We start from the raw sequence: 26122 nt of genomic DNA on the forward strand, positions 1-26122 counted from the left end.
GAGGAAGAAGAAAACTTGTTCAAGACATGTGATAATTTGTCTCAGGGGGCAAAATTTTTTTTTTTACAAATTGTATCTATGCTTTTTACATTTCTTACAAATTGCATTCCATTGTGCATTTTTGCAAATGTGAATAAACAAAATGTATTACTGAATACATTAAACACCTGGTCTTCAAAATTTTCAAATGATCTATATTTACTCTATATACAGTATGCAATGTCGATCACATGGTTCTGAAATTTTATCTATGCCATAATAACACCAGGCAATGTCTCTACGGTTCCCCCCTTAGTCTTGACAAGACCAGGGTCTATGTGAAAGAATTATACTGTACTTGAAACAAATAGATTAAATAATGCACATGTATTATAAAATAACTACTAGCAGGAAGGACACCAAGTAAACATATTATCACAGAGTAAAATAGGGTATGGAAAAGGGATTTGATATAGTTTCTTTTTTTTTTTTTTTTGTAAAAATTGATGCAGTACAAACGCTGCTCTAGAAGAACACAAGACATTTGAATTTAAGTTCAATATATTGCTGTGTATTTATCTGCATTTAAATACTTAGCCACATGGCATAGGTTGTCTTATCCACCTTACCGATGTTGTCCTTTGTTACTAACTATAAGAGAACTATGTTTTTGTATTGTAGCTCCTGCCAAAATTATATCATTTGGAGGCACTGTAAGTACACCTTGGATGAAAGATGTGCGTTTACCATGCAGCTCAGTGGGGGAGCCAGGACCAGCCATTAAATGGACTAAAGACAGGTAAATTGTCATACCTGTCAACATTATAACATCTTAATTAATGATATCCACAACATTTTTCCTTAAACCACAGATGCATGTTTTTACAAGTTTCAATTCACAAGTCTACTAATGTGGAATTGATGCAAAAGGTTAGCATATTTCAACCTGTTGTATCTTTTTTTCAGTCAGTGTATCTTCATTTCTTCCATGAATCTTTAGATTATTTTTCCAGCACTGTTCAAAGTTTAATTTTGGATCTTTTTTTTATGTGACAAGCAACCTTTGACGGACAAGAAATGCAATAGTCTGTATAGTGAAAGACAATTTAATGCTTTGGTCATTAATTCACTTGCATTGCCAAGAAAAATTGGTAACAGGGGGCAGTATCAGACTACATGTGAACCAATGTTATATGATTTATGAAGGGTCAGATTAAAGCAGAACTAAAGATTATTTTATGTGAACATATTGCAGTTACAAATAGTTCATTCATACCTGTGTTTCTTGCAGCTTTTTCAGTAGGTTTCTTAGCTTCTGTGCAGACATAGCACCAAGGCCAATGATTCTCTTTGACTTCTTGGCTTGATCTCTCCTGGCTTCACAGCCCAGAAGTTATAGTCTTTCCACACCTCCCTCTTAGTATATCATTATGCTCTTATATTTCCATAAGGAATAGATTGCATTACTGCACAGAACAACAGCTTTGACTTCTAATTGATTAAAAGTTGCATTTAGTAAAACAAGTCACAAGTAGCTGATACAAGAGCAAGAGAGAGGGAAGATTATTGTGGGGCTAGAACTGTGCTATTACATTCCTGGTTCCTGGCAAAAAATGAAAATAGCCCCAACAGAGAAATTCCTGATAGGGAATAATCACCTCACTTCCCTCAGATGGTAGCTCTGCCTGCATCACCTCCCAATAATAATGAGGAAGTAAATGGAATAGGCTCTGCAAGATATTGATAACATAGTGTATGCATTAAGTGTAACCTAATAAAGTTTTGCAAGTATGCAAGCATTTACTGTTTTTACCTGCTATTTTGACGAGTTTGCATTTAAAAAAAATAAAACTTTAGTTCTGCTTCAATACGTATCACCTGCTGATGGTGATGGCACCCACAGACACTCCTGCAGAGAGCCATGGAAGTCTCTGGTGGTAGTCTATATATCAGAAAACGGTGGCTTGGTTACAAAAATAGCAGTTCAGAGTCATGTCAGGCCAATCAGGGAGTTGCAGGTACTCGGACACCTGAATTGAGGTTTAGATGGCATCTATCACAGATCCATCAGTAGTTCCTTTTTTTAATAGATTAAAACAAGCCATGGATTTGCAACTTTAACATTAGATAAAGCAGAAATAACATCTTATCATATCTGGAAACATTCCAGAAGCTGACTATCAACCTGGAATGAAAAGAGAGCCCTGTGCAGCTCAGCTACCAGATTATTATAAAGCCGTTAGTCTGTGAATAATTATTCATTCAACTGCTTGGTATAACATTGAACCTTTGAAACCCCTACGCTACAAAAACCTCCCTTCATTGTTCCACTAATTGCTTGTTCGTATTAAGGGGAATTGTAGTGAATGGCTACAGCAATTTTAGCCAGCTTCTCTTTCCAGGGTATGTTGAAGGAGCATGTTTTGAGGAGAGGAAATAACAAATAGCCATTTGGTTCATATTTAAGTGGTATTGGTGCAGGGTATTGCATATTTGGCTATTCTAGTCCATTATCATGGGAAAGTGGATTGATTAATTGAACATAATGCTCTGGCTAAGGCAGCTCACATACAACAGGGGACCTCCAGGAGCACCCCAGGAAGAATCCAAACACTTTGAATCCAAAATAAGCACCATATCAGTTATCACAAGGTCTAGATATCCAAATGTATTAGCCCTTATCAAGATGACACAAGATGTTACTGCTAACATGTTTCAGGATTTACAAATATGCCCCTCCATCAGGTCTTTGGAAGTTGTTGGCAGGACTCTTAAGAAATTGCAGAAGTTCAAGAGACCAAATAATCTTTTAAATGTAGAAGTACTTCAGCAGTCAAAGCAAAGAGACTTTGTTTGTGTCTACAGTGCCTTGCAAAAGTATTCACCCCCTTGGCTTTTTACCTATTTTGTTAATTTTTTAAAATCAGAATTATATGTGATGGATCAGAACACAATAGTCTAAGTTGGTGAAGTAAAATTAGAAAAATATATACAGAAAACTATTTTTCAGAAATAAAAAAATGATAATTGGCACGTGTGTATGTATTCACCCCCTTTGTTATGAAGCCCATAAAAAGCTCTGGTGCAACCAATCACCTTCAGAAGTCACATAATTAGTGAAATGATGTCCACCTGTGTGCAAGCTAAGTGTCACATGATCTGTTATTACATATACACACCTTTTTGAAAGGCCCCAGAGGCTGCAACACCTAAGCAAGAGGCACCACTAACCAAACACTGCCATGAAGACTAAGGAACTCTCCAAACAAGTAAGGGACAATGTTGTTAAGTACAAGTCAGGGTTAGGTTATAAAAAAATATCCAAATCGTTGATGATCCCTAGGAGCACCATCAAATCTATCATAACCAAATGGAAATAACATGGCACAACAGCAAACCTGCCAAGAGACAGCTGCACACCAAAACTCCAGGCAAGGAGGGCATCAATTATTGAGGCAGCACAGAGACCTAAGGTAACCCTGGAGGAGCTGCAAAGTTCCACAGCAGAGACTGGAGTATCTGTACATAGGATGACAATATGCCATAAGCTCCATAAGTTGGGCTTTATGGCAGGGTGGCCAGAAGAAAGCCATTACTTTCAGCAAAAAACAAAAAAAAAATCGCACGTTTTGAGTTTGCAAAAAGGCATGTGGGAGACTCCCAAAATGTATGGACGAAGGATCTCTTGTCTGATGAGACTAAATTTGAACATTTTGGCCATCAAAGAAAACGCTATGTCTGGCGCAAACCCAACACATCACATCACCCAAAGAACACCATCCCCACAGTGTAACATGGTGGTGGCAGCATCATGCTGTGGGGATGTTTTTCAGCAGTCGGGACTGGGAAACTGGTCGGAGTTGAGGGAAAGGTGGATGGTGCTAAATACAGGGATATACTTGAGCAAAACCTGTACCACTCTGTGTGTGATTTGAGGCTAGGACGGAGGTTCACCTTCCAGCAGGACAATGACCCCAAACACACTGCTAAAGTAACACTTAAAAGGTTTAAGGGGAAACATGTAAATGTGTTGGAATGGCCTAGTCAAAGCCCAGACCGTAATCCAATAGAAAATCTGTGGTCAGACTTCAGCCTCGTACACACGATCGGATTTTCCGATGGGAATTGTGTGATGACAGGCTGTTGGCAGAAAATCCGACCATTTGTACGCTCCATCGGACAATTGCTGTCGGATTTTCCGTTGACAAATGTTGGATGACAGGCTTTAAAATTTTCCGCTGACAAATGTCTGTTGTCGGATTTTCCGAGCCTGTGTACATAAGTCCGTCGGACAAAAGTCCAAAGTACAAACACGCATGCTCGGAAGCAAGGACAAGCTGGAAGCGGTCGGTCTTGTAAACTAGCGTTCGTAATGGAGGATTAACATTTGTGACGTGGCAAAATATGAAATCTCGAAATGCAGCGCACATTCTTTTCTTCTTTAATGGGATAATAATGAAGCTGCTTTGCTGGTGATACTGATGGAGTTATGGCAAACAAATTTTCAAAGGCTTTTTTTTTCTAGTGATATCAAGAATAATATTATTATGCTTGTTATTTTTTTTGGTGCAAGTTACCACAACACCATTATTCCGTAGTTTTTAAGATCAAAGATACAACTATGTTGGTGTCCCTTGGTAATTTTACATTGTATTTTTAAAAATGTAACTGCCTACTCCCAAACTGTCATTTGAAGTAAAACACATCGCCAAGTATTATTCTCCACAATTTTTTTTGTGCATTAAAAAAAGAAAACAAATAAAATTAGACATGCTATCTGCCAATAGAACTTAACCAAAAAGTGCATTCTATGCATCCAAAAATATAGAAAATATACCAAATCATTATTTAACCAAAAAATAAAATAAAAGCCTCATGCATGTGTCCTGCTTCTTAATACAGTCAACAATGCCAGGAGTTGGTGAAAACGGGTCCGTCATCTGGAGATAATTCCAAAAATCATCTGGATTATTCTCCTGGAGCTCCCGCAGCAAAGGCATATGACAAAACTGGTCACGATTAATAAAGCAACAAATTTTTGGTCCAAGAAATCCTCCTGCTCCTGTTCCTGGACTGGACTTGGGTCAAAGCAATAACTCGAAACGAACTGAAAAGCGTGAAATGAAAAGCGCAAATCAACACTCACCAAACTTCTACTAACATGAGATTAGCAGAAGGAACCCAAATGGTGGTGCTAAAGAGCTGAAAAACCATGTAGTACATCACTACGTTAATTCGATTATCTAAAAGTCCATGAGAAACACTGGCGATTGAAGAGTTTTGATCAGATCTTATGTGGATTTAACTGCAGAGGCAGACTTGCAGCTCGCTGGTCACAACACTAGGGTCGCCCTCCGGCTCAGGCTGGAGGGCGACCCTAGTGTGATCAAAACTCTTCAATCGCCAGTGTTTCTCATGGACTTTTAGATAATCGAATTAATATAGAACCCAGTTGTCTCCCTATCAGCCCTCTATGACCTTGCCATATTGACTCCCTCGGGCTCGATGTATTTGGGATCAAGTCAGGGAATCGGCCAGGCAGTTTAAAGGTGCAAACATTGCATGGGTGGTCTCATTTTAATAAATCCTTTGCACATCCCCTGAGGAAGCTATAATAGCGAAACATGTCGGGCTAATGTGCAATATCTCTTGCTGCGATTTATTACCCACCGATATAAGACGATGACCACCAAATGCATATAATATTTTATTGCTAATTTAAAAGTTTGTATTGTCTGTTTTTCTTTTAAAATTAATATGTTAATAAAATCTATATTTTTTACTTATAATAAGTCAAGTGTATAAATTTATGCCAGACACCGCAAAAATCCCCCCATCCCCTATTTTCCCCTTTTTCTTGATTTAATGTTCTTTGGGATGAGGTGTCTTTAGAATGGGTGTTCTCATCATTCGGACCAAACTAATATATCACTACGTTCATGTTTGTTGGCTGACAATTCCTTGCCGTTTGTGTGCAAGACAAGTTCCTGGCCAACGCCCTTTGGACAAAAGTCTTTTGTCTGCGGAAAATACGATCGCGTGTACGAGGCTTTAAAGATTGCTGTTCACAAAGATTGCTGTGCAAACCATCCAACTTGAAAGAGCTGGATCAGTTTTGCAAGGGGGAATGGGCAAAAATCCCAATGGTAAGATGTGGCAAGCTCATAAAGACTTATCCAAAGCAACATGGAGCTGTGATAGCCGGAAAAGGTGGCTCTACAAAGTGTTGACTTTAGGGGGGTGAATAGTTATGCACATTGATTTTTTTCTGTTATTTTGTCCTATGTGTTATTTGCTTCACAATAAAAAATAACATATTCAAAGTTGTTGGCATGTTCTGTAAATTAAATGATGCAAATCCTCAAACAATCCATGTTAATTCCAGGTTGTGAGACAACAAAACATGAAAAATGCCAAGGGGGTGAATACTTTTGCAAGGCACTGTATATGCAGGAGAGTTAGTAATCCATTTTTGCTCCCATGAGGTGCTTCCAAATATTAGATACTGGTGTAGAGACATGTGATATGCTAATTACCAATGTAAATATTTTGATCAGTATGGCTGCAAAAGCTGTAAAACGGTGTTAAAATCAAAATTATGTTTTCAACCTCTTTCTCTCAAACTGCAGTGAGGACTCGGCTATTCCAGTGGCATTGGATGGGCATAGATTAATTCATCCTAATGGCACACTAACTCTTCGTTCTGTCAAAGCAGAGGATTCTGGTTATTATACCTGCACAGCTACCAACACTTGGGGATTTGACACAATTATTGTAAACCTCTTGGTGCAAGGTGAGGGTATGGGAATGTGAGAAGAGTAATATACTGTAGTGGGGCAAAAATAGAAAAAATGCCTTTAAAAAGTCCAACCACAAGTAGTAATATATTGTTTATTTTTCTGGGTCCTTCTGAAGTTCCCCCTGATCAGCCTCGCCTCACTGTATCTAAATCCACAGCCTCTTCAATCACATTGGCATGGATCCCAGGGGACAACGGTGGCAGCTCAATAAGAGGTATTTTAACATCTTGATATAATGTTATCACATGGGTGTAACTAGAGAAATAACATCTTGCGAAGATTAGAAGGCGACTACTGCTGTCCCTTAGAAAGGATACCTTTAGAAATAAAATATATCAAATATTTAGTGAAGTCCATTTTTACCAATAAGAAACATTTTTAATGGTAGTCGGTTCTTATTTTACATGCAGTTGTAATAATATAATATATTAAAAGAAACCTGTCATTGAAACGTGGGGCTATCATCACTGTCCTCCTAGATAAAAAGCCAGAATCTTGGTAGCAAAGCTAGAAGCAATTTTAGCTTCCATCTCCTGACAAATAATATATACTGTGCAGTTGTCAGATACATCAAGCATACTTATACATATTTTAGAATCATATAATAAATAAAAATTCCAAAGGACATGCTTATAACCCAATACAGAACCAGATGCACAGAACTCCAGCCAGATGATTTATCTAGTTTTGATAACATGTTCTAACTTCTATCAGATTTTAATTGCTATCTTTTCTTACATTGGGATGTTTATCCCTCATTTCCTGTCCCAGATAAAAAACAACTTTCACATTTAATAGATGCCCCAAATTAGGAGTTTTGCCATCTGCTCCTGTACCAGTGAGAACTTTTGTAACTTTAGATTTCTGTTCATTTTCTCTTCCAATGACAATGGTCACCAGAATAGAAGATGAAATGGAATCTCCTCAATGAATGACTGGCTGGATTTCCATTTAAAGTAACAAAAGGTTTAGGCTACAGTAGGTACTAATAAATAAAGTAATCCAATGAAAACCACTTCACAAATGATAGAGCTTATTTTATCCTTAATGTTTTACAATTGACAGGTTCAGCTGCTTATTGGCTGAATCAATTTCTTTTTCTGAAAACAACCTATGAAATAACAGCACTTCTGTTATTTAAACTTGTTTCATGCTAGTACTATAGATCTTGCTCACTGGAAGTAGGATTTGATGTCAATGCTATTATAAGAACAGAATTATACCAATACAAGGGGAGTGCTGTTATTTTTCAGAAATGGCTAGGACAATAGTTGCAATAGATAACTGAACTCTGGATAAGAAAACCTGTGGATGGATGTATAAAACCTATGATCCATATACTGTATATTATTTTATTAATGGTATCTTAATTATTTTTCTTTCTGCTTTGTGTTCTTTAAGGATTTGTCCTTCAATACTCTGTAGATAATGGTGAGGAGTGGAGGGACGTGTTCATCAGTTCCTCTGAGCGATCATTCCGACTGGAGAATTTAAGATGTGGCACATGGTACAAAGTGAAGCTAGCAGCCAAAAACAGTGTTGGTGCTGGGCGAATCAGTGAAATCATAGAGGCCAAGACTCATGGGAGAGGTGGGGAAATCATACTATGACATCCTTCTATAACAGTAGTTACTTGGCACTCGTCTACGCCTAATACATTAACTATTCACTTAAACTACAAAGTAATACTGGTCAACAAAACAGCCTGGTACAGACATTGGGGGTACAAAACAAGGGTAGCCTGTTTGTGTTTTTTTAAAGGGTGGTGCTTAGCCTGTTATAGTTTACTTTATATACTGTGTGCTCCCCATATAAAGGGTGCTCAGTCATTAAGTTTGAAGATGACGCCATGATTATCGTACAGAGATAGAGAATTTATTGACATGATGCAGAGATAACAACTTGCAACTTAATGTCAATAAAACAAAGGAGCTAATGGTAGACTTTGGATATAAACATAGGTAAAACGAATCCTTATACATAAATTGTAATTGTTTATCCACAGTCATCTCTTCTCTACAGTCATTCAAAGTCCAGCATTTATACAACTTGTCTGAGCTTTCAGAAAACAGGGGCATGGAGCTGAAGTTATGCTCTGCAGAGCTTAGTGAGAGCTGATTGAAAAAAAGGGACACCCCCCCAATCACATAGCACACAGGAATAAAGCTGAGGATGTTAGTCACAGACTGTGTGCTGGAGGTTCCTCCCCTGTCAACTTTTTACCTCTAATGCAGCGTACACCCGGGAGGACTTTTCGACCGGACTGGTCCGACGGACTTTCGGCGGACTTCTGACGGACTTTCCCAACGAACGGACTTGCCTACACACGATCACACCAAAGTCCAACGGATTCGTACGTGATGATGTACGACCGGACTAAAATAAGGAAGTTCATAGCCAATAGCTGCCTTAGCGTTGGTTTTTGTCCGTCGGACTAGCATACAGACGAGCGGGCTTTTCGACCGGACTGGAGTCCGTTGGAAAGATTTGAAACATGTTTCAAATCTAAAGTCCGTCAGATTTTTGACCGAAAAAGTCAGCTGCAGGTCCGATGGAGCCCATACACGGTCCAATTGTCCGCCAGATTCGGTCCGTTGGACCAGTCTGGTCGAAAAGTCTGCCCGTGTGTACGCGGCATTAGTGTCAGGAAAACTTGTCAGAAGTGACATATACAGATAACAGAGAAACGAGGCAGCAGACAGAAATTATACTTGGTGCTCTGGAATGAAAGAGGTGCACACTAGAGAGGGATATGTTTTGTTTATACTTTATTTTAAAGGTTTACAACCACTTTTAAGGAGTGTTGGACTTTTCTGCCAAACAAGGCATCCAAAAACCAAAAGCAAGTATGTGTGTATAGTAATCACACAACCTATTTTTATTTTGCATTTTGTCTGAAATTCTGTGTTAACTGATATACCTGATTTTTCTTTTTTATGATAAATATTTGATGTCCTTTTCTTATTACTATATCTTGTTATATTTTGTAGAGCCATCTTTTAACAAAGACCAGCCTCTTTTTACTCATGTGAATTCAACTCATGCCCGGCTGAACCTCCATGGCTGGAACAGTGGAGGATGTCCAATTACCTCTGTTATCCTTGAGTATCGCCCCCGAAATAGTTGGCAATGGCAAAGCATCCGTGCAAATGTTACTAGTGATGTCTTTCTAACAGACCTGCGTGAGGCCACTTGGTATGAGCTAAAGATGAGGGCCTGTAACAGCGCTGGATGTGGGAATGAGACATCACAGTTTGCCACACTAGATTACGATGGAAGTAAGTATTTCTCTGGTAGCAATTGTGCTTTTGAAATGGTTACTTTTCCCTATTAGAAATGTATATATTCACTGTAAATACACAGATCTTGTTGAGATGACAAGAAGACCAAAAAGATGTTTGTCAACCCAAAGTTTCCCTTTACTTGTTTTGAGATATTGGGTGAAACTTGTAATGTACAAAGAAGTAGAGCCCCAAAAAGATGAATAAGTGAGTCAGCCAAGTTGAAAAATCATATCATCATCATCATCATCATCCAATCATCATCCAATAAATTTTTAGGGTTATGGAAACCCCCTTTTTCAGGGCTAACACATCATTGAGTTTTTCATGTTAGCCCTGAGGAAAGGAGGATTCTATGCTTTAGAATCCCCTGGCAAAATGCATTAACTATTACCTTTTAATACAGATAATGATGGTTAGAATTATGGTTTTAGATAATGTAAATGGTAGTAGTTTTTGTTCTTGCTGATAATTTAAATACTTTGGGGTCATAGATTTGAAAACGTAAAATTGACATATTTGTTAAGGGACTTTCTCTTCCTTCCTGCTATACTCCCAATGTAGTATAATCCTTGACAGATCATTGTACACTACACTTTTGCCATGAAAACAGAAGGAAAGAATTGTGTGGAGATCTGTTCATTGCAAGCTACAAAGTGGTAACTATCATTTTGTAACCTGCAACATAAAATGACAGATAGAATTGTTTCCTATGGTAAGATAAATATTTCACTCTAACCATATTCTCGGCTCAGGTAATGAATTAGACAAGTCAACAGCTTCATGAGCCAAAAATCAAGATCTGAATCGGAACTCAAACCCAAGCATACAGAAAATAGCAATGTACAAAACACAGTAAATCTTAGCAGCTATTCAAAAGACACTTTTTCTCTGAAGTGGCTGAAATTCGATTGGTTGCTGTGGGTTCGTACATAACTATTACTTTTTGCACTGCTTTATTAATTAGATCTACAATAATCCAGCCTTGAGAAAAACAATGCACTACCGATTTATTGTCTTTATGTATAACCATTCTTAATCTAAACAACTTTAACTCCCTAGGTACTATTCCTCCCATTAAGTCAGCTCAGGGTGAGGGTGATGATGTCAAGAAGCTTTTCTCCATAGCTAGTCCTGTCATACTGGCCACAGTAGGAGTCGCACTTTTATTTATTATACGTAAGAAGAGGAAAGAGAAGAGACTGAAGAGGCTTAGAGGTGAGGAAGAGCCATGTAATAGATTTTGTAATAGAATACACACAAGAAAAATATATGTCATACATTGTAAACAAGTTCCAGCAAGGCAGCAAGCTATAACCAAATTGCAGCAACCCATGTAAACCAATAAGAATCAAATTTTCTGTGAAATCTGATCATTATATTGCAGCACCTAAACAAGCTGATTACATACATTTATGAAGGGCATCAATTACAGTGGGGAAAATAATTATTTGATCCCCTGCAGATTTTGTAAGGTTGCCTACTTACAAAGAAATGAAGGGTCTATACATTTTATCATAGGTGTATTTTAAATGATAGAGACAGAATATTAACCAAAAATCCAGAAAAAAACACATGATACAAATGTTATAAATTGAGTTGCAGTTTAGTAAGTAAAATTAGTATTTGATCCCCTACCATCAACAATAATTCTGGCTCCCACAGACCGGCTACAGTATGTGCTCATGTGGTACACAAATCAGTTCTGTCATTTTAAGAAGGTGCTCCTAATGACAACTCGTTATGTGTATAAAAGACACCTGTCCACAGAATCTTTCTTCCATTCAAACCTCATAATCATGGGCAAGACCAAAGAGCTGTCAAAGGACCTCAAGAACAAGATTGTAAATTTACACAAGGCTGGAATGGGCTACAAGACCATCAGCAAGAAGCTTGGAGAGAAGGAGACAACTGTTTGAGCGATTATTCACAAATGGAAGAAATACAAAATAACCATCAATCACTCTCAATCTGGAACTCCATGTAAGATTTTGCCTCGTGGGGTATAGATGATCATAAGAAAAGTGAGGGATCAGCCCAGAACTACACAGGAAGAGCTTGTGAATGATCTCAAGGCAGTTGGGACCCCAGTCACCAAACAAACCATTGGTAACACAATACACCGCCATGTATTGAAATCCTGCAGCGCCCCAATGTCCCCCTCCTCAAGAAGGCAGGCATCGTGTTTGGAAGATGAAAAATGCTGACTATGACCCTAAGAACACCATCCCTACAGTCAAGCACGGAGGTCGAAACATTATGCTTTGGGGCTTTTTCTGCTAAAGGTACAGGCCTAATTTGCCACATTGAGGGTCCAGTGCCCGGGCCATGTGTTGTAAAATCTTGGATGAGAATCTTGTTCCCTCAGCCAGAACACTGAAGATGGGTTGTGGATGGGTCTTTCAGCATGACAATGACCCAAAACATACAGCCAAGGCAATAAAGTAGCCAGTCTCCAGACCTTAATCCTATGTATAAATGTATGGAGGGAGCTGAAACTTTGAGGATTTACAGAAGATCTCTAAAGAGGAGTGGTCCAAAATCCCTCCTGAGATGTGTGCAAACCTGGTAACCAACTACAAGAAACATCTTACCTCTGTGCTTGCCAACAAGTGTTTCTTCATCAAGTACCCCTGAGGCAGTGACTGTAAATTAAAGAAAAATTCAAGCAAAAATTATTACTCTAAAATGTCAGATTAAGGCTTTTTTTAGATTTCATAGAGGAGTAAGATGTATCTACATATGCATTTTATTTTATTGTAGAGAAGAAAATGCTCTAAGTGTTTAATTGACTCAATTTAATTTGGCCAATTAAGCAAGGACTGGCCGAATTTTGATACATCTATTGCTGTTTTCGTGACAGAAGTTGATCAAGGGAATTTTATTGAACGGGAATGTTTGAAAATTTTTGTCATTCATTAGCTGTACCCACTGATTAGTGCATTCTGACAATGGAGGAATCCTGCTGTCAAAATGCAATAGCACAGAGGGAATGAATAAATAAATCTATGGACAGCTTTACTTTACAATATTTGCATTTGATAAGCAGTTAAACATTCTATTCCCCTAGTCACTATTCTCTATGCTGTACAGATGAAATATTGTCTGTTAAATTGTGAAGAGCTTAAATGAGAGTCAAACAGAAAATATCATTGCAAATACATTGTAGTGTAGTCTCTGATATTCTGTCAGTTTGCATGCTAGTATCTAACAATGTTAATGTTAATACATAACTTTGAAGTAAATGCAGACTAGGACTCTCTGCACTTGTTTAGTATGTCAAACACTGTAAATTTTCATTTGCTATGAATTACAAAATACGAAATTGTGGAACTTTGTTTTGTAATAAAAATGTAGTTCCTTGGAAAGACATTGGTACTCTTCCAGTTTGTTGCTCTTCTGAAAATGCTTGTTGCTTGGTTGCCATGCTGACTCTTTTGTTTCAGTATTTGGAGCCACTAACTTTCCAAGTTCCCTCACTGTTTGCTTGTTTCGGGTCAGTGAATCAAAAAATACAACAGCCAGGCAACTACCATTTTTAGAAGGTCAGCAATGGCAGTCCCTTTATTCTAGTAATGACAGGTTCCCTTTAATCTCCTTCTACTGAGAGATTAACCACATGTTGGCAGTCATGTCTGTAGCAGCACACTGATTTCAATGTGTTGTAAATGACATGATTGCTGATAAGAAGCTACATTGCTGAACAGCAAGAGATTAAAATCTTCAATGTAGCTTAGCCCTAAGGCTGCCCACAGACATTTGACAGCATTTGTACATTAGCAAATGGTCTGACTGCCAAAAAGCCTTTGTTACCCCAGCAGGCACATGAAAATGTATACTCAGGACCTGCAGACTGTAAGACGGACAAATGTGTGGCATTATTATAAGAGTGTTTTACTTGGACACTAACACAGAGGCAGATTCAAAACTATGACCGTGGTTTGTAAAACAAAGTGGTCTCATACTTCTGAGATATACAGTAATGAGGGACATTTATCAAAATTGGAGCAGGCAGAATCTGGAGCAGCGGTGCATTGCAACCAATCAGCTCTATCTTCAGTTTGTTCAGGTAAGCTTTAAAATGAAAGAAGCTGATTGGTTGCCACGCACAATTGTTCCAGCTTTGATTAATTCCCTTCATTGTGTTTATGAGCTGTGGGTGTTATGGTAGAGGTAGGCTATTAAAATAACAAGTTGGCCACTTATTAACTGATTTTTTCTTCCTATAGATGCAAAAAGTCTGGCAGAGATGCTAATCAGGTAAGTAAAACTCGCTTTGCCCCAACATATGACTATCCATATTGTTTGTCTGCGGTTCTTTGATTTTTCTCTGACATCCCATACCAGCAAAAACAACCGCAGTTTTGACACACCTGTGAAGGGACCACCAGCTGGGCCAAGGCTACACATCGATATCCCCAGAGTCCAACTTCTTATTGAAGATAAAGAGGGTGTGAAGCAACTTGGTAAGAATCTACATGGAACCCAAAATCCGTAACATAGGTTTGATTCATATAGGCTTAAAACTGCTCAGGAGATATGGACCCTGAAAATGCTTGCATATGGGCAACTTTAAAAGATTTTAGATTAAATTATTGCAAGCTTATAGTATAAAGACAGCCATAGATGTAGTTTTTTTTAGCTTGCAAGTACCCCAATGCCTGAACTTCTAAATCTTGAGAAAACAATAAACATTTCCAGGCTGATTTCAAGCACACAAAGAACAGGTCACCATGCAACAAGTTTAGCTTGGTTGATAATATAGAAGATCCCATACTAGCTGATTACTGACAAAAACAGCCTTATTTTGTAGACTGCAATTGTTGTGCATGCATGATACATGATTTATATAGAATGAATCATAACAGTCTACTGAGTTCATTTAAAATTCTAGTTAAATAAGGTTTTCTTTATCTGATCTGGATAGTTACTGCTTAGCCTTGGATTACTGAAATACAGAATGAGCAATAACACTGATTTGAATTGCTTAGTTGGTAATCTCTGATGTCATTAGTGCATGGGTGAGAGTCAGCTAGGAAAAACCTCACTGCCTACTGCATGTATTCCCCACTACAGTATATGCAGTACACTTTTTAAAACTTTTTATTTTATGATGAATCTTACAAAATACATTGTAAAAACTGGAAAAAAATGTCCATCGCTCCTTTTAATATCTGAATACTTATTTAAAAAAGAAATATCTAATTCTAACAACCGACTCACCAAAGTCAATGGATGGTGTTCCTGGAGCCTATTGTTAATGAAAAGGGGAAAGGGGGTGAAAGCACAAAGGAGTGCCCATCAAAGGGGCTCCAAAAAGGAACAAACTGTAGTGTCTCTTAGAAAAAATTCAAGTTTAATGAAAAATTGTTAATCACAAAATATAAAAAATATCACTATACCTTCACCACACATAAATTAAAACCCAAAAAATGTAAGTATGTCTGAACACTTGCCTATAAGTCACTGGACGTGGTCAGTTATGGTGGTTTCAGAAGCATGAGTACATTTTGGTACTGCACCACTAGGACAGACTGATTGTGTGTCAATGGCAATGTTACTTGTATGCGAGGTGAAGGAAACTAATAAAAAATAGTAGCTGTATTTCCACATCTGTATAAAAGCAACCTATCTACATAGTTTAGCCATGTTTTTTTATCTGTGTGAAGACCACACTTATTTTTCTTATATTAACTCATGCATGCTTAATTTATTTGGGTAGACCAACTAACTGGATTTATTCAAGGAAAATATGCAATGTACAATACCACCAGGCTGAACAAGTCTATGACTGGTCAGTAAGATAAATTCTGATTGGCTGTTGTAAGAGTACTTTTCTGTTTGCATTATTTGTTTGATGTCTCAATGTTTTGGTAGCCTTTCAACTTATGGAGTTCTATTTTTTCCACAGCCTTAAAAAAATAAATGATTGCATCCTAATTCATAAGATATCTGTATATAGTGTTGAATCTTTATAATAACATTGTCTCTGTATTTGCCTCTTGAGCAGGAGATGATAAAGCAACACTGCCGGTAACAGACCCTGAATTCAGCCCAACTGTGAACCCACAGAGTTTCTGTACTGGAGTTTCTTTGCATCACCCTGCATTGATCCAAAACTCTGGGCCACTTATTGATATGTCTGACATCCGACCAGGAACCAGTAAGTTGTTGCCTGTATTGTAACCAGTTGAATGGCTGCTGCAGTGAGAACTGGAATAGAAAAACAGAAAATCCAGCTGGATAGGGCTGGTAGGGGGGAGCAATTTTACAACATATGGTTTATTCTGTTGCAAAAGCTACAAATGGTATGTATCGTGTTGTCTGCTGAATGCTCAGGTTCTGCATATTTCGGAGACCAAAGACTAAAGCTGGCCATACACTAGTAGATTTTTGAACGAACATTCATTCGAACATTTGTATTAAAATTCATGCGAAAATCCTATGTATATTTGATGAGTTGTTGAATGTCATTCCAAAGTACTTAAAAATGTAGTTTGCATTTACCATTCAATTTTGGAACAAATGGACTTTCCTGTAAGAAAACCACATTCACTGATAGGAATTTGTTTGTTCAAGAAAATCCATCCTGCTCCTTTTAACTTTCTTATGAATAAGATTGAAACCAAATGTAACGATTCAAAAATTGAACAAACAATTATAAAATGAAAAAGTTTCAAACAAAATTCTACTAATCCATGGCCAACTTTAGTAAGTGTCACTAAAGGCATTTTTAGTTTTGGATAGAGTGAAGAGGGATTAGAACTCGTCAGGTTTTATTGCCGTCTGTGCCCCCATTAGGGAGATTCACCCTCTCTTTTTGTCTTGTTTTACTGTTATCATCGAAAGTGAAAGTAAAAGAAAATCCCAAATTTTGTGTTGACACCAGAACAGGAATAGAGGGGAAATTTTCCAATGGAGACACTAGTTCTGGTGACACATCCGGGATTCCCTCACTTTGAAGGGATTTTCTTTCTCTTCCTGTTTTGAGCTACGGGACCTGAAAGTGAAGGGAAATCTCTACAATGGGACACAGATGGCAAAAACAAATCTCCCTTACTCCATCCAAATAGAATAAAATGTTTTGCCTTTAGTCACACTTTAGGGAAAGATGTTTGGGTCACAAAAATTATTTTAGGGAAGAAGAAGATACACAGATTCAGGACCTCCAATCTAGTATTTTCAGTTACTTCAGCATTTACTAGTTGTTATATCAAAAAGACAGCAGTAATATGGAAGCTAGTGGCTAAAAAGTGTAGGAAGAGAGGATTTGTTTTGGAAAACTGGGCTTAGTTGATGGGAATGGGCTTCATTAAGGAGACTAAAGCTGTGCTGTGCAAAATAATTGTTGGAAACGTGGGGGGACATTTTAAGCTGGAATATGGGGGGTGAGAAAGATTAGGAAAGCAGCAGGGGAAATATTGTAATATAATGGGGGATAGGGTTATCTGAAACACCAAGGCAGTAGTTAACATTGCATCAAATGAAACACCGTGATTCTGGCAAAAACACATTTACAACCTCAATTCTCTTAAACAAGTGGTAGCAAAATCAGTTCAGAGGGAAAATTCTGTTGGACCAGATAGTATGCCTAAAGCAAAGGTTTTAATCTCTGGATAACAATAACCAGAGTGAGATAGCATTACAGTTAGTATTTAATAAACTACTGAATAATGATGCTACCCAAGCTGTGTACTTTAGGAAGGCAGGAAGGTAAACTATAAACTGCTTAGAAAGATACTTAGAATTGTAGATTGGGAAAATATTAGCAAAGTAAGACACCCTAACTCCAATTAAGTATATATATATATATATATATATATATATATATATATATATATATATATATATATATATATATATATATATATATATATACACAAACTGTAAGGATAGAAAGAAACTGATATGGCTGACTAGTAAAGTTTTAGATATGATAAGGCAAAAAATAAATCCAAATCCCTTTATCTTAAAATTAATAAAATGTCATTCCTGAAATGTAGGAAATTTGATATAAAATTGCAAAAACAAAATTAAGTTAGCTAAGATTAAGGCTGAAAAAACAGATTGCTAATTATGTTAAACGCCACAAAGTTTTACAAGCATATTCTAAGACAAAGAAATTCTGATAATATAAGCATGCTAAAACAAAATTATGAAAAATTATGAAATGTACAGTAATTATAAAGGACAAATACAATTATGAAATGTAAAATGCATATTTATCACTCTTAACTAAACAGTAGTTAATGGCAAACTATATGGAGAAGGGATATAGCCTGATTGCCCAACTCAGCATTACATGCCTAACTCATGAGTGGTGGTGGTAGTTATGCCTAAGTAAAAAAAAACTCAGTTTAATAAGCTTCAAGCATTGCAGTTTATGTATAATGATTGTTGTTTTGAGTTACCCAATTTAATTTCCCTAAAATATCAATTATTTGACATTATTGCTTTGTGAATTAAGCCTTGAAGAGGAACTCCAGGCAAATGTAAAAGACACACATTAATGCAGGTCTCTATTCAAGAATACATCATCAAATGTGTTTTTAAAAGTAAGCAATATAAGTACCTACATCTGATTACCTTGCAGTCCCCGAGAGCAGAGTGATAGAAATGAGCTCATCAGTCTGTTGCTTCTTCTTTCACTGTCCAGTCACAGACTGGGGCTAGAATAAAACCTGTGTTAAACCTGCAGCAGAGAAAAGGTTGTGTAAAGCTGAGAACTGGATAAACAAAAATACAAATCATTTCACAGGTGATACAGCTTTACCATATGTATTTCATTTGTGTGTCTAGCTGTTTGCTTGGAGTTCAGTGTTAATTGTGTTGCCTGTTTTTCATTTGCTATTGAGTGATTTTAGAATCTTTCCAGATTTGGATAGATTAGTATAGTATGATTGAAAAAAAAAATTTACACATTTTAAAGATGTCACAGCTGCTACCTAGAAATTGCTAGCAAACTGCAACAGGAAAGAAATTATGCAGTAAAAAGGTTACTACAGTCTTTATGCACAGGTACTGTTAAATGAGATAATAAAAGGAATGGCGTGGTCACTTTGTATCAAGGGTTTAGCTGCTATTTCTTTATCCCCTTTATATGTTAATTTTCTTCTGGTGTAGCATGTTTTATCACTTCTCTTATCAAATCAAACAAATTATTTTCTTTTAGATCCAGTTTCTCGAAAAAGTGTAAAGTCTGCTCACAGCACCAGAAACCGATACTCAAGCCAATGGACACTCACAAAGTGCCAGAGTTCCACACCTGCCCGAACTCTGACCTCTGATTGGAGGACGGTGGGGTCTCAACATGGCATTACTGTGACTGAGAGTGATAGTTACAGTGCCAGCCTTTCTCAGGATACAGGTTTGTTTTTTAAGTATTTGCTAATCATGTTTTTAAGTATACATATTTCCCAAATAGCCCAATTGAACTATCAGTTTAAATCAGTTGAATGCAGTCTAGGTGTATGAAAACAAAAGGTTTTCAATGTCTTATGTCTTTTAAGTTCATTTCTTTCTAAAGCAGCTATAGCCTGAGTAGAAAAGCTTGTCACAAACCAGCAGCTACAGAGTGGGACCCTTGCTCTATGTGGAAAAGCAGTAGCCTCTATGTAGAGGTCCAATAAGCCCCCTGCTTAGCCAGACCTATAACCTGTGCAATCAGAAAAGCCCATGTGCCATGCTGATTGCAGAGCTCTGGCCCTGACTCAGTAGGGAGTGTGTCTGGAGCAGGGCCATCAATAAGGCAGTACAGCCCGTCCTCCTTTATCGAGCCCAGGCCCCATCAGTTCAATAGGGGGGCCTGGGCAACAGACAAGCAGGAGGACTGGCTGGTACTTCCTTAAAGTGGTGTTCCACCCAAAAAAAAATACATGAATGTGCCTAAAAAAAAATTTTAAAAAAGTTTGGAAATTTTTTTTTTTTACTCACCTCTAAATGCCTGTTGCTAGGGAGTCCCTCGTAGTCTGCCTCTTTCAGTGCCTGGGCTGGTGACATCACTTCCCCTCTTGTCAATCATCTGGGACCCATTACAGGTCCCATATGACTGAGCGGCCAATCACAGCACGCGGCGTAGTGGGTGCCCGGCTGTGAAGCCACAGCCCGGTGCCCACAGTTGCAATGCCGGCGCCGCCGAACGGAGGGGGAGACTAGCGGGGCTTCGATCCCCCGCATCGCTGGACTATGGGACAGGTAAGTGTCCAATTAAAAGTCAGCAGCTGCAGTATTTGTAGCTGCTGACTTTTAACTTTTTTTTTTTTTTTTAAATGGGAACTCCTCTTTAAGATTATCACAGGTTATAACAAAGTATGGCATACAGCAATATACCCATTAAGACATTGCTGGTTTTGCAAAAAAAATTCTAGTCCTCAGTGTGCACAGATTCAACAATTAATATCACTCAAAAATACAGTTAAGGAGGTCGCGACTGTTTATCATAAGAAGTCATACATTCATTAAGTGTCAATAGAGGTTTCACAATCAGTTTTTGGCAGCATGCTAGATGAGTAGTTACCAATAGATGATGTAAGAGAAAAGAAATGGCTAGTAAGATCTTGATATGTAGGTAGGCGAATAGAGTAGATGACCAAGAAGGAGAGGGGATAGCAGAGGAATGGGAGTACAATGTGTTAGAGTTTATACATTTTTTAAAACATTGTTTTATTTTTTTTTTGTAATATATACACTTTATTTTAAAAATATACATTTATTATTTGACATAAGATTCCCAGACCACTATGGGTAATCTAAAGATACAGCACAGCAGATGCTGTTTGCCCTGATGCACTCAATTGCTCAATTTGAGCTATTGCGTTCTTTAGACCTTTTTTGTATCAGGCTGTAAAGAGATGTAGGAAAACATGAAAAAGAACAAAAAGCTGCATGTGGTGAATAAAATAAAGTGTACACAATATTATTAGACAATACAAAATATTACTATACAATATTTATGATGACCAGGCATTTAGCATTCTTAGAAGCATAGGTTAGAAATTAAAACCTATATACCCAACACTGTGTAAAGCTTGCTTTTAATTTATGGTTTACGGTGTCTGGCCTGCCCAGGGTGGGGACAGTGATTCAGACTTCAATGCAGACAGTAGTGCTGCACGGTCAATCGCATGCTCAGGAAAACAGAACAGAGCATGTATGCCATGCTGTGTGAATGTTTCAGGTATTTGTGGTGCTTGAACCAGTTTGCAAAACACTTCAGAGATTGCTCAGGTCCTGTCCCTCTAGACTGGCCAGGCAATAGGAATTACTGAATAAACAAAATGTCAGTAATCAATATAATTAGAATGTTGTGGAATGTAGGCTTCATATTGACACTGTGTGCTCTAGTGAAGTTCTTTCAGTATACACAGCTCATTTCTTTTGTAGTTCCATTGTAAATTGTTTTTATCTCCATTATGTAATAGTGTCTTTGATTTGTCCGTATAGCTATGATGAATCCATCTTATGACCATTTCTCTGTTCTCCAGACAAAGGTCGGAACAGCATGGTCTCGACAGAGAGTGCATCCTCCACATATGAAGAACTTGCACGTGCCTATGAGCATGCCAAGCTTGAAGAACAGCTACAGCATGCCAAGTTTGAGATTACAGAATGCTTCATCTCAGACAGTTCCTCAGACCAAATGACAACAGGAACCAATGACAATGGGGACAGTATGACTTCCATGAGCACTCCTTCTGAACCAGGCATTTGTCGCTTCACTGCATCACCTCCCAAACCACAGGACAGTGATCCAAGCAAGAATGTGGCTGTGCCTATCCCTCACAGAGCAAAAAGTATGTTCCTAGAGTTTCCTGCATTCATTTATTTATTTTATTTATTGCAAGTACTTATATAGCGCTGCCAATTTACGCAACACTTACTATATGGTACATTCACATGAGTCTCTGTCCTCAAGGAGCTTACAATATAAGGTCCCTAACTCACATTCATACATACACATACTAGGGTCAATTTAGACAGGAGCTAGTTAACCTACTAGCATGTCTTTTGGTATGTGGAAGGAAACCCGAGTGCCTGGAGGAAACCCACACAGGCACAGGGAGAACATGCAAACTCTAGGCAGGTAGTACCATGGTTAGGATTCAAACCAACAACCCCAGTGCTGCTGGGAAGAAGTTCTAACCACTTAGTCACTGTGCTGCCCCATCTTCTGACTACATACCTCTGTATACTCAGCACCATCAACCAGTGATGTTCATTTAAATTTTTGTGCCTCTGGTAGTTCATGTTTGATAGTGTAGTTCTCTTTACACTGGTTTTAACTAATGCAGATGTACTGGCCTGTGCCCTGCTCCAAATTTAGGTAGAATTCCTTTCCATCCTTTCACTGATTGCTCATCTTGTAAAAAAATGCCAATGAACAGGAAAAAAAGAAATTTAGCTCTGTGCATGAAACTTCAGCAAATCTTTTAATATCATTATTATAGTATATCACTTTAATAATCTTTACTTAGTTCATGTTTCAAAATACACAGGAAAACATAAAGCCTATATTATTCAGCACAACACAGAGCATATACTTTATTTGCTCTAGATATGAGTTGGGCAATTTGGTTTGGGTCTGCGCTCCCCCTGCCTTGTAGACCAGGGCACAAATGCTTCTAGAGGAACAGAATAACTGTGGGCATCCATTTTGATGCTATTCCCGCTCTCCTGATCTGTAATATCCAAGTGGTGTAGGCATGCAAACACCCCCTTCACTTCCATTAATTCCAGCTCTGCGACCTATCTTCTTTCAATGCTGTTTGGGCAACAAGTGAAGAGGTTGCTTGGTCTATGAAACCTGTGTAATATTATAGAGCCAGGCAGGGATCAGAAAATCCTGAAGGATGTCTCCTGCTATTGAATGGGACAGCTGGGTAACATGCAAAAGAGTACAATATTTTACATCAATACAGGTGCACAATGAACTCAGTAATAGCTGCCAGTTCATCCTCATTTCCAGGGGCAGCACAAACAAAAAGATTTCCAAGCACACTTAGCCGCTGGCCTACAAAAAAAAAAAATTACACTGTCTAACAATTTATGGTTTAGTTGCACAAATTTTAAAATATATGTGAAAGGGACAGGCCCAAGTTTGTAAAACTTTTGTTCTAGTATTTTCTCTCCAGAGAAATGGTTTTGTTTTTTAATGCCATTGAGCAATAGCTCAATAAAATCACACCTTTCCTGCTTGTGAGCATTGTTTCTTATTACCAGAGTCCCATTTGACTGTGCTAAATGCAATTAAAATAAGCAACTCAATACTAAAATATACTTACATTACAATTTAATAAAGATACCACAACAGGTTATATAATTAAAGCGGAGTTCCACCCAAAAGTGGAACTTTAGCTTTAAGGACTCCTGACCCCCTGACATGCCACATTTGGCATGTCATTTTTTTGGGGGGGGAGCAGGTACCTAGGTTTGACAGGTACCCAGCTCCCGCTTCCGCTCGGCCGCCTAGGTGACTCAAGCGGAAGTTCTCCGTTCTCCTCTCTCCCTCCCTCTCTGGAATCTTCTAGGACACATCACAGATCCCAGAAGATTGCCGGCCATTCAGGACACTCAGCGCAACTCGCACATGCGCAGTGCGCACCCAGCTGTGAAGCCGCAAGCTGTCACAGCCGGGTGCCCACACTTGTGATGCCAGTGCCGGGGAGAGGCGGGGGAGAGAACCGAGGCTTCAGGCGGCCACATTGCTGGATCGTGGGACAGGTGAGTGTGCGTTTATTAAAAGTCAACAGCTACAATTTTTGTAGCTGCTGACTTTTAATAAACACAGAAATGGCTGGAACTTCGTTTTAGGTCTAATTCACATATGTACAGGGTGCAGTTTGCATATTACAGGTGCATTTTGCAATTTTAAATACACATCTTTAAACCATTGAAGTCTATGGATCCAAAAAACAGAAAAAAGTCCCTGGCCCTTCCCATAAAATGCACAGATGTGAACTACATCCATAGTAAACCATGTTAAATGGACTGTAGTGTGTTTCTGCAAAACTGAAAATGCACTAAAAATGCATAGGTGTGAATCAGGACTTAAAGACCCTTTAGGATGGCATTGTGCATTATAGGCTAGAATATACTGTATATTACATAAATACATATGCACAATATACAAAACTGTTTGGACATTTTGACTCCTCTACTGCCCACCTGATAATGAGAAGAATATGCATTGTTAAGCTGGCCATACACTAGTCAATTTATGACTGAACATTCATGCAAATGTTTGTACAATCTCCTTGGCTTTTAACATTAGATTTCCCAGACAAAAACCACATTCACTGTTAGAAATTAGTTTATTTGAGAATAGTTTTCTATCCTGCTCCTTTGAATTTTCTCACCACTATATTCAAAAACAAATATCAGTTTGACCCCAAAATCAAACAAACATTCCTGGAACAAAAGTTTTCAAACAAAATTCTTCTAGTATATGGCCAGCTTTAGTGAACTTCAAGTGCCAGAGGTAGGCATGACTGATATAAATATTATGTAGGGGGCTGCAAAAAGTCTAATTGGTACATAACTTTAAACTACATTTGTCTCAAACCCAAGCAATTCAAACTCAATACTCTATATGATGAAGCAATGCATAATCAGAAAATGACATGTTAAAACTCTGATTAGATCCACTATATGAGCAGCTGAAGTTAAAGACAAATGTCAACTTTTACTGTAAAAAGGCCCTACCCTTTTTTGTCTCATAACCTTATTGGTCAGTGAAGCCCATTATCATAGTAAAGCAGACCTTTCTTAAGATGCATGACCCACTTTACTGATAGTCCCCACCTCCCAAATAAAAACACTTAAAGCTGCCTAATATAAAGCATATTGTGGGAAAAGAATATCTTGAACCTGACTTCTGCCCTTGTCCTGGAGGTGCCTGTGACATCATTGTGCCTCCTGGAATGTAGGTTGGTAAATTTTAGCTTCATAGTCAGTTGTACAATTGAGTGTTTTACAAATTGGTAGATCTCCACTGGCTGCAGGGTAGTAGGTGCTTAGGGGGAGCACCTGAACAATAAACTTGTAGCCAGAGGAAAACTCTTGGTTTACTTTTCTTTGCAGTTTATGTGGATAAGGATCCTTTTTTTCAGTTTGGAGAGCCATGCCTAAAATTTAATAAATTACATTAGACACTTCCCAAGAAACATTTCCCCAGAATGTCTCTAATGTTCCACTCATTAATAACCACTGCTCATAGTGACTGTAGCTAAAGAGTTTAAAAGTTGACATCATTATGTTTGACGCTGCCGGTGGAAATCTGAATTTAAACCTAAATGTAACCAATAGTGCAGCACAAACAAAATCACCTCATACAGGTGTACAAATAAATAATATACCATATACACAATTAATAAAAGTGGTCATAGATTAAAAAAGAACAGTCCCACAATTCTAAATTCATAAAGTGAATAAAAAGAATGAATATATATATATATATCAATGATCAGGCTTGTCCTAACAAGTCCCCACTACAGAGCCATTCAACGAAGCTTAGTGTGCTGCTGCTTCTCCTCTCCTATCTCTTATGCAGCTGAGAATAGAGGGAATGTGATCACTTATAAAAAAGGGAAAAAAGGTATTTCTAATGTTTGTTATAACTATACAAAAATGTTTTGCATTAAATTTCTATTTTAAACTGAATGGGTTGTTTTGCAAGGTGATTGTTTACTCGAATTATTGCTCTTGCTCTACCGATCGCGGTGATATCTCACATGTGTTGTTTGAACACCGTTTTCATATGCGGGCAGTGCTCACGTATGCGTTCGCTTCTGCACGCGAGCTCGGCGGGACGGGGCGTGTTTATTTATTTTTCTTATTTATTTTACCTTTTATTTTTTATTTCTACACTGTTCTTTAAAAAAAAAAAAATTGTGTCACTTTTATTCCTATTACAAGGAATGTAAACGAATGAAACGAAACAAATGACAGGACCTCTTAAATATGAGATCTGGGGTCAAAAAGACCTCAGCTCTCATATTTACACTAAAATGCAATAAAAAAAATAAAATAAAAATGTTGTCATTTAAAAAAAAATAAAATAAAAAA

At 37.9% G+C, this 26122-nt stretch overlaps 1 protein-coding gene across 2 annotated transcripts in view; it reads left to right on the forward strand.

Moving 5' to 3' along the window:
* DSCAML1 (DS cell adhesion molecule like 1) overlaps nucleotides 1-26122 on the forward strand; it is a 440889-nt gene that overhangs the window by 410653 nt on the left and 4114 nt on the right. The window contains exons 22-32 of one of the 2 annotated variants that reach the window (XM_073602485.1): nucleotides 661-778; nucleotides 6609-6772; nucleotides 6895-6993; nucleotides 8181-8369; nucleotides 9770-10057; nucleotides 11123-11278; nucleotides 14290-14320; nucleotides 14408-14526; nucleotides 16068-16223; nucleotides 19233-19427; nucleotides 21544-21852. In XM_073602485.1, the coding sequence (XP_073458586.1) occupies nucleotides 661-778; nucleotides 6609-6772; nucleotides 6895-6993; nucleotides 8181-8369; nucleotides 9770-10057; nucleotides 11123-11278; nucleotides 14290-14320; nucleotides 14408-14526; nucleotides 16068-16223; nucleotides 19233-19427; nucleotides 21544-21852 (1824 nt within the window). The remainder of the gene's footprint in view (nucleotides 1-660; nucleotides 779-6608; nucleotides 6773-6894; nucleotides 6994-8180; nucleotides 8370-9769; nucleotides 10058-11122; nucleotides 11279-14289; nucleotides 14321-14407; nucleotides 14527-16067; nucleotides 16224-19232; nucleotides 19428-21543; nucleotides 21853-26122) is intronic. The other variant, XM_073602486.1, reaches the window with a different exon arrangement.

Source organism: Aquarana catesbeiana, linkage group LG10, assembly GCF_042186555.1.
Source record: "Aquarana catesbeiana isolate 2022-GZ linkage group LG10, ASM4218655v1, whole genome shotgun sequence".
Lineage (NCBI taxonomy): Eukaryota > Metazoa > Chordata > Amphibia > Anura > Ranidae > Aquarana > Aquarana catesbeiana.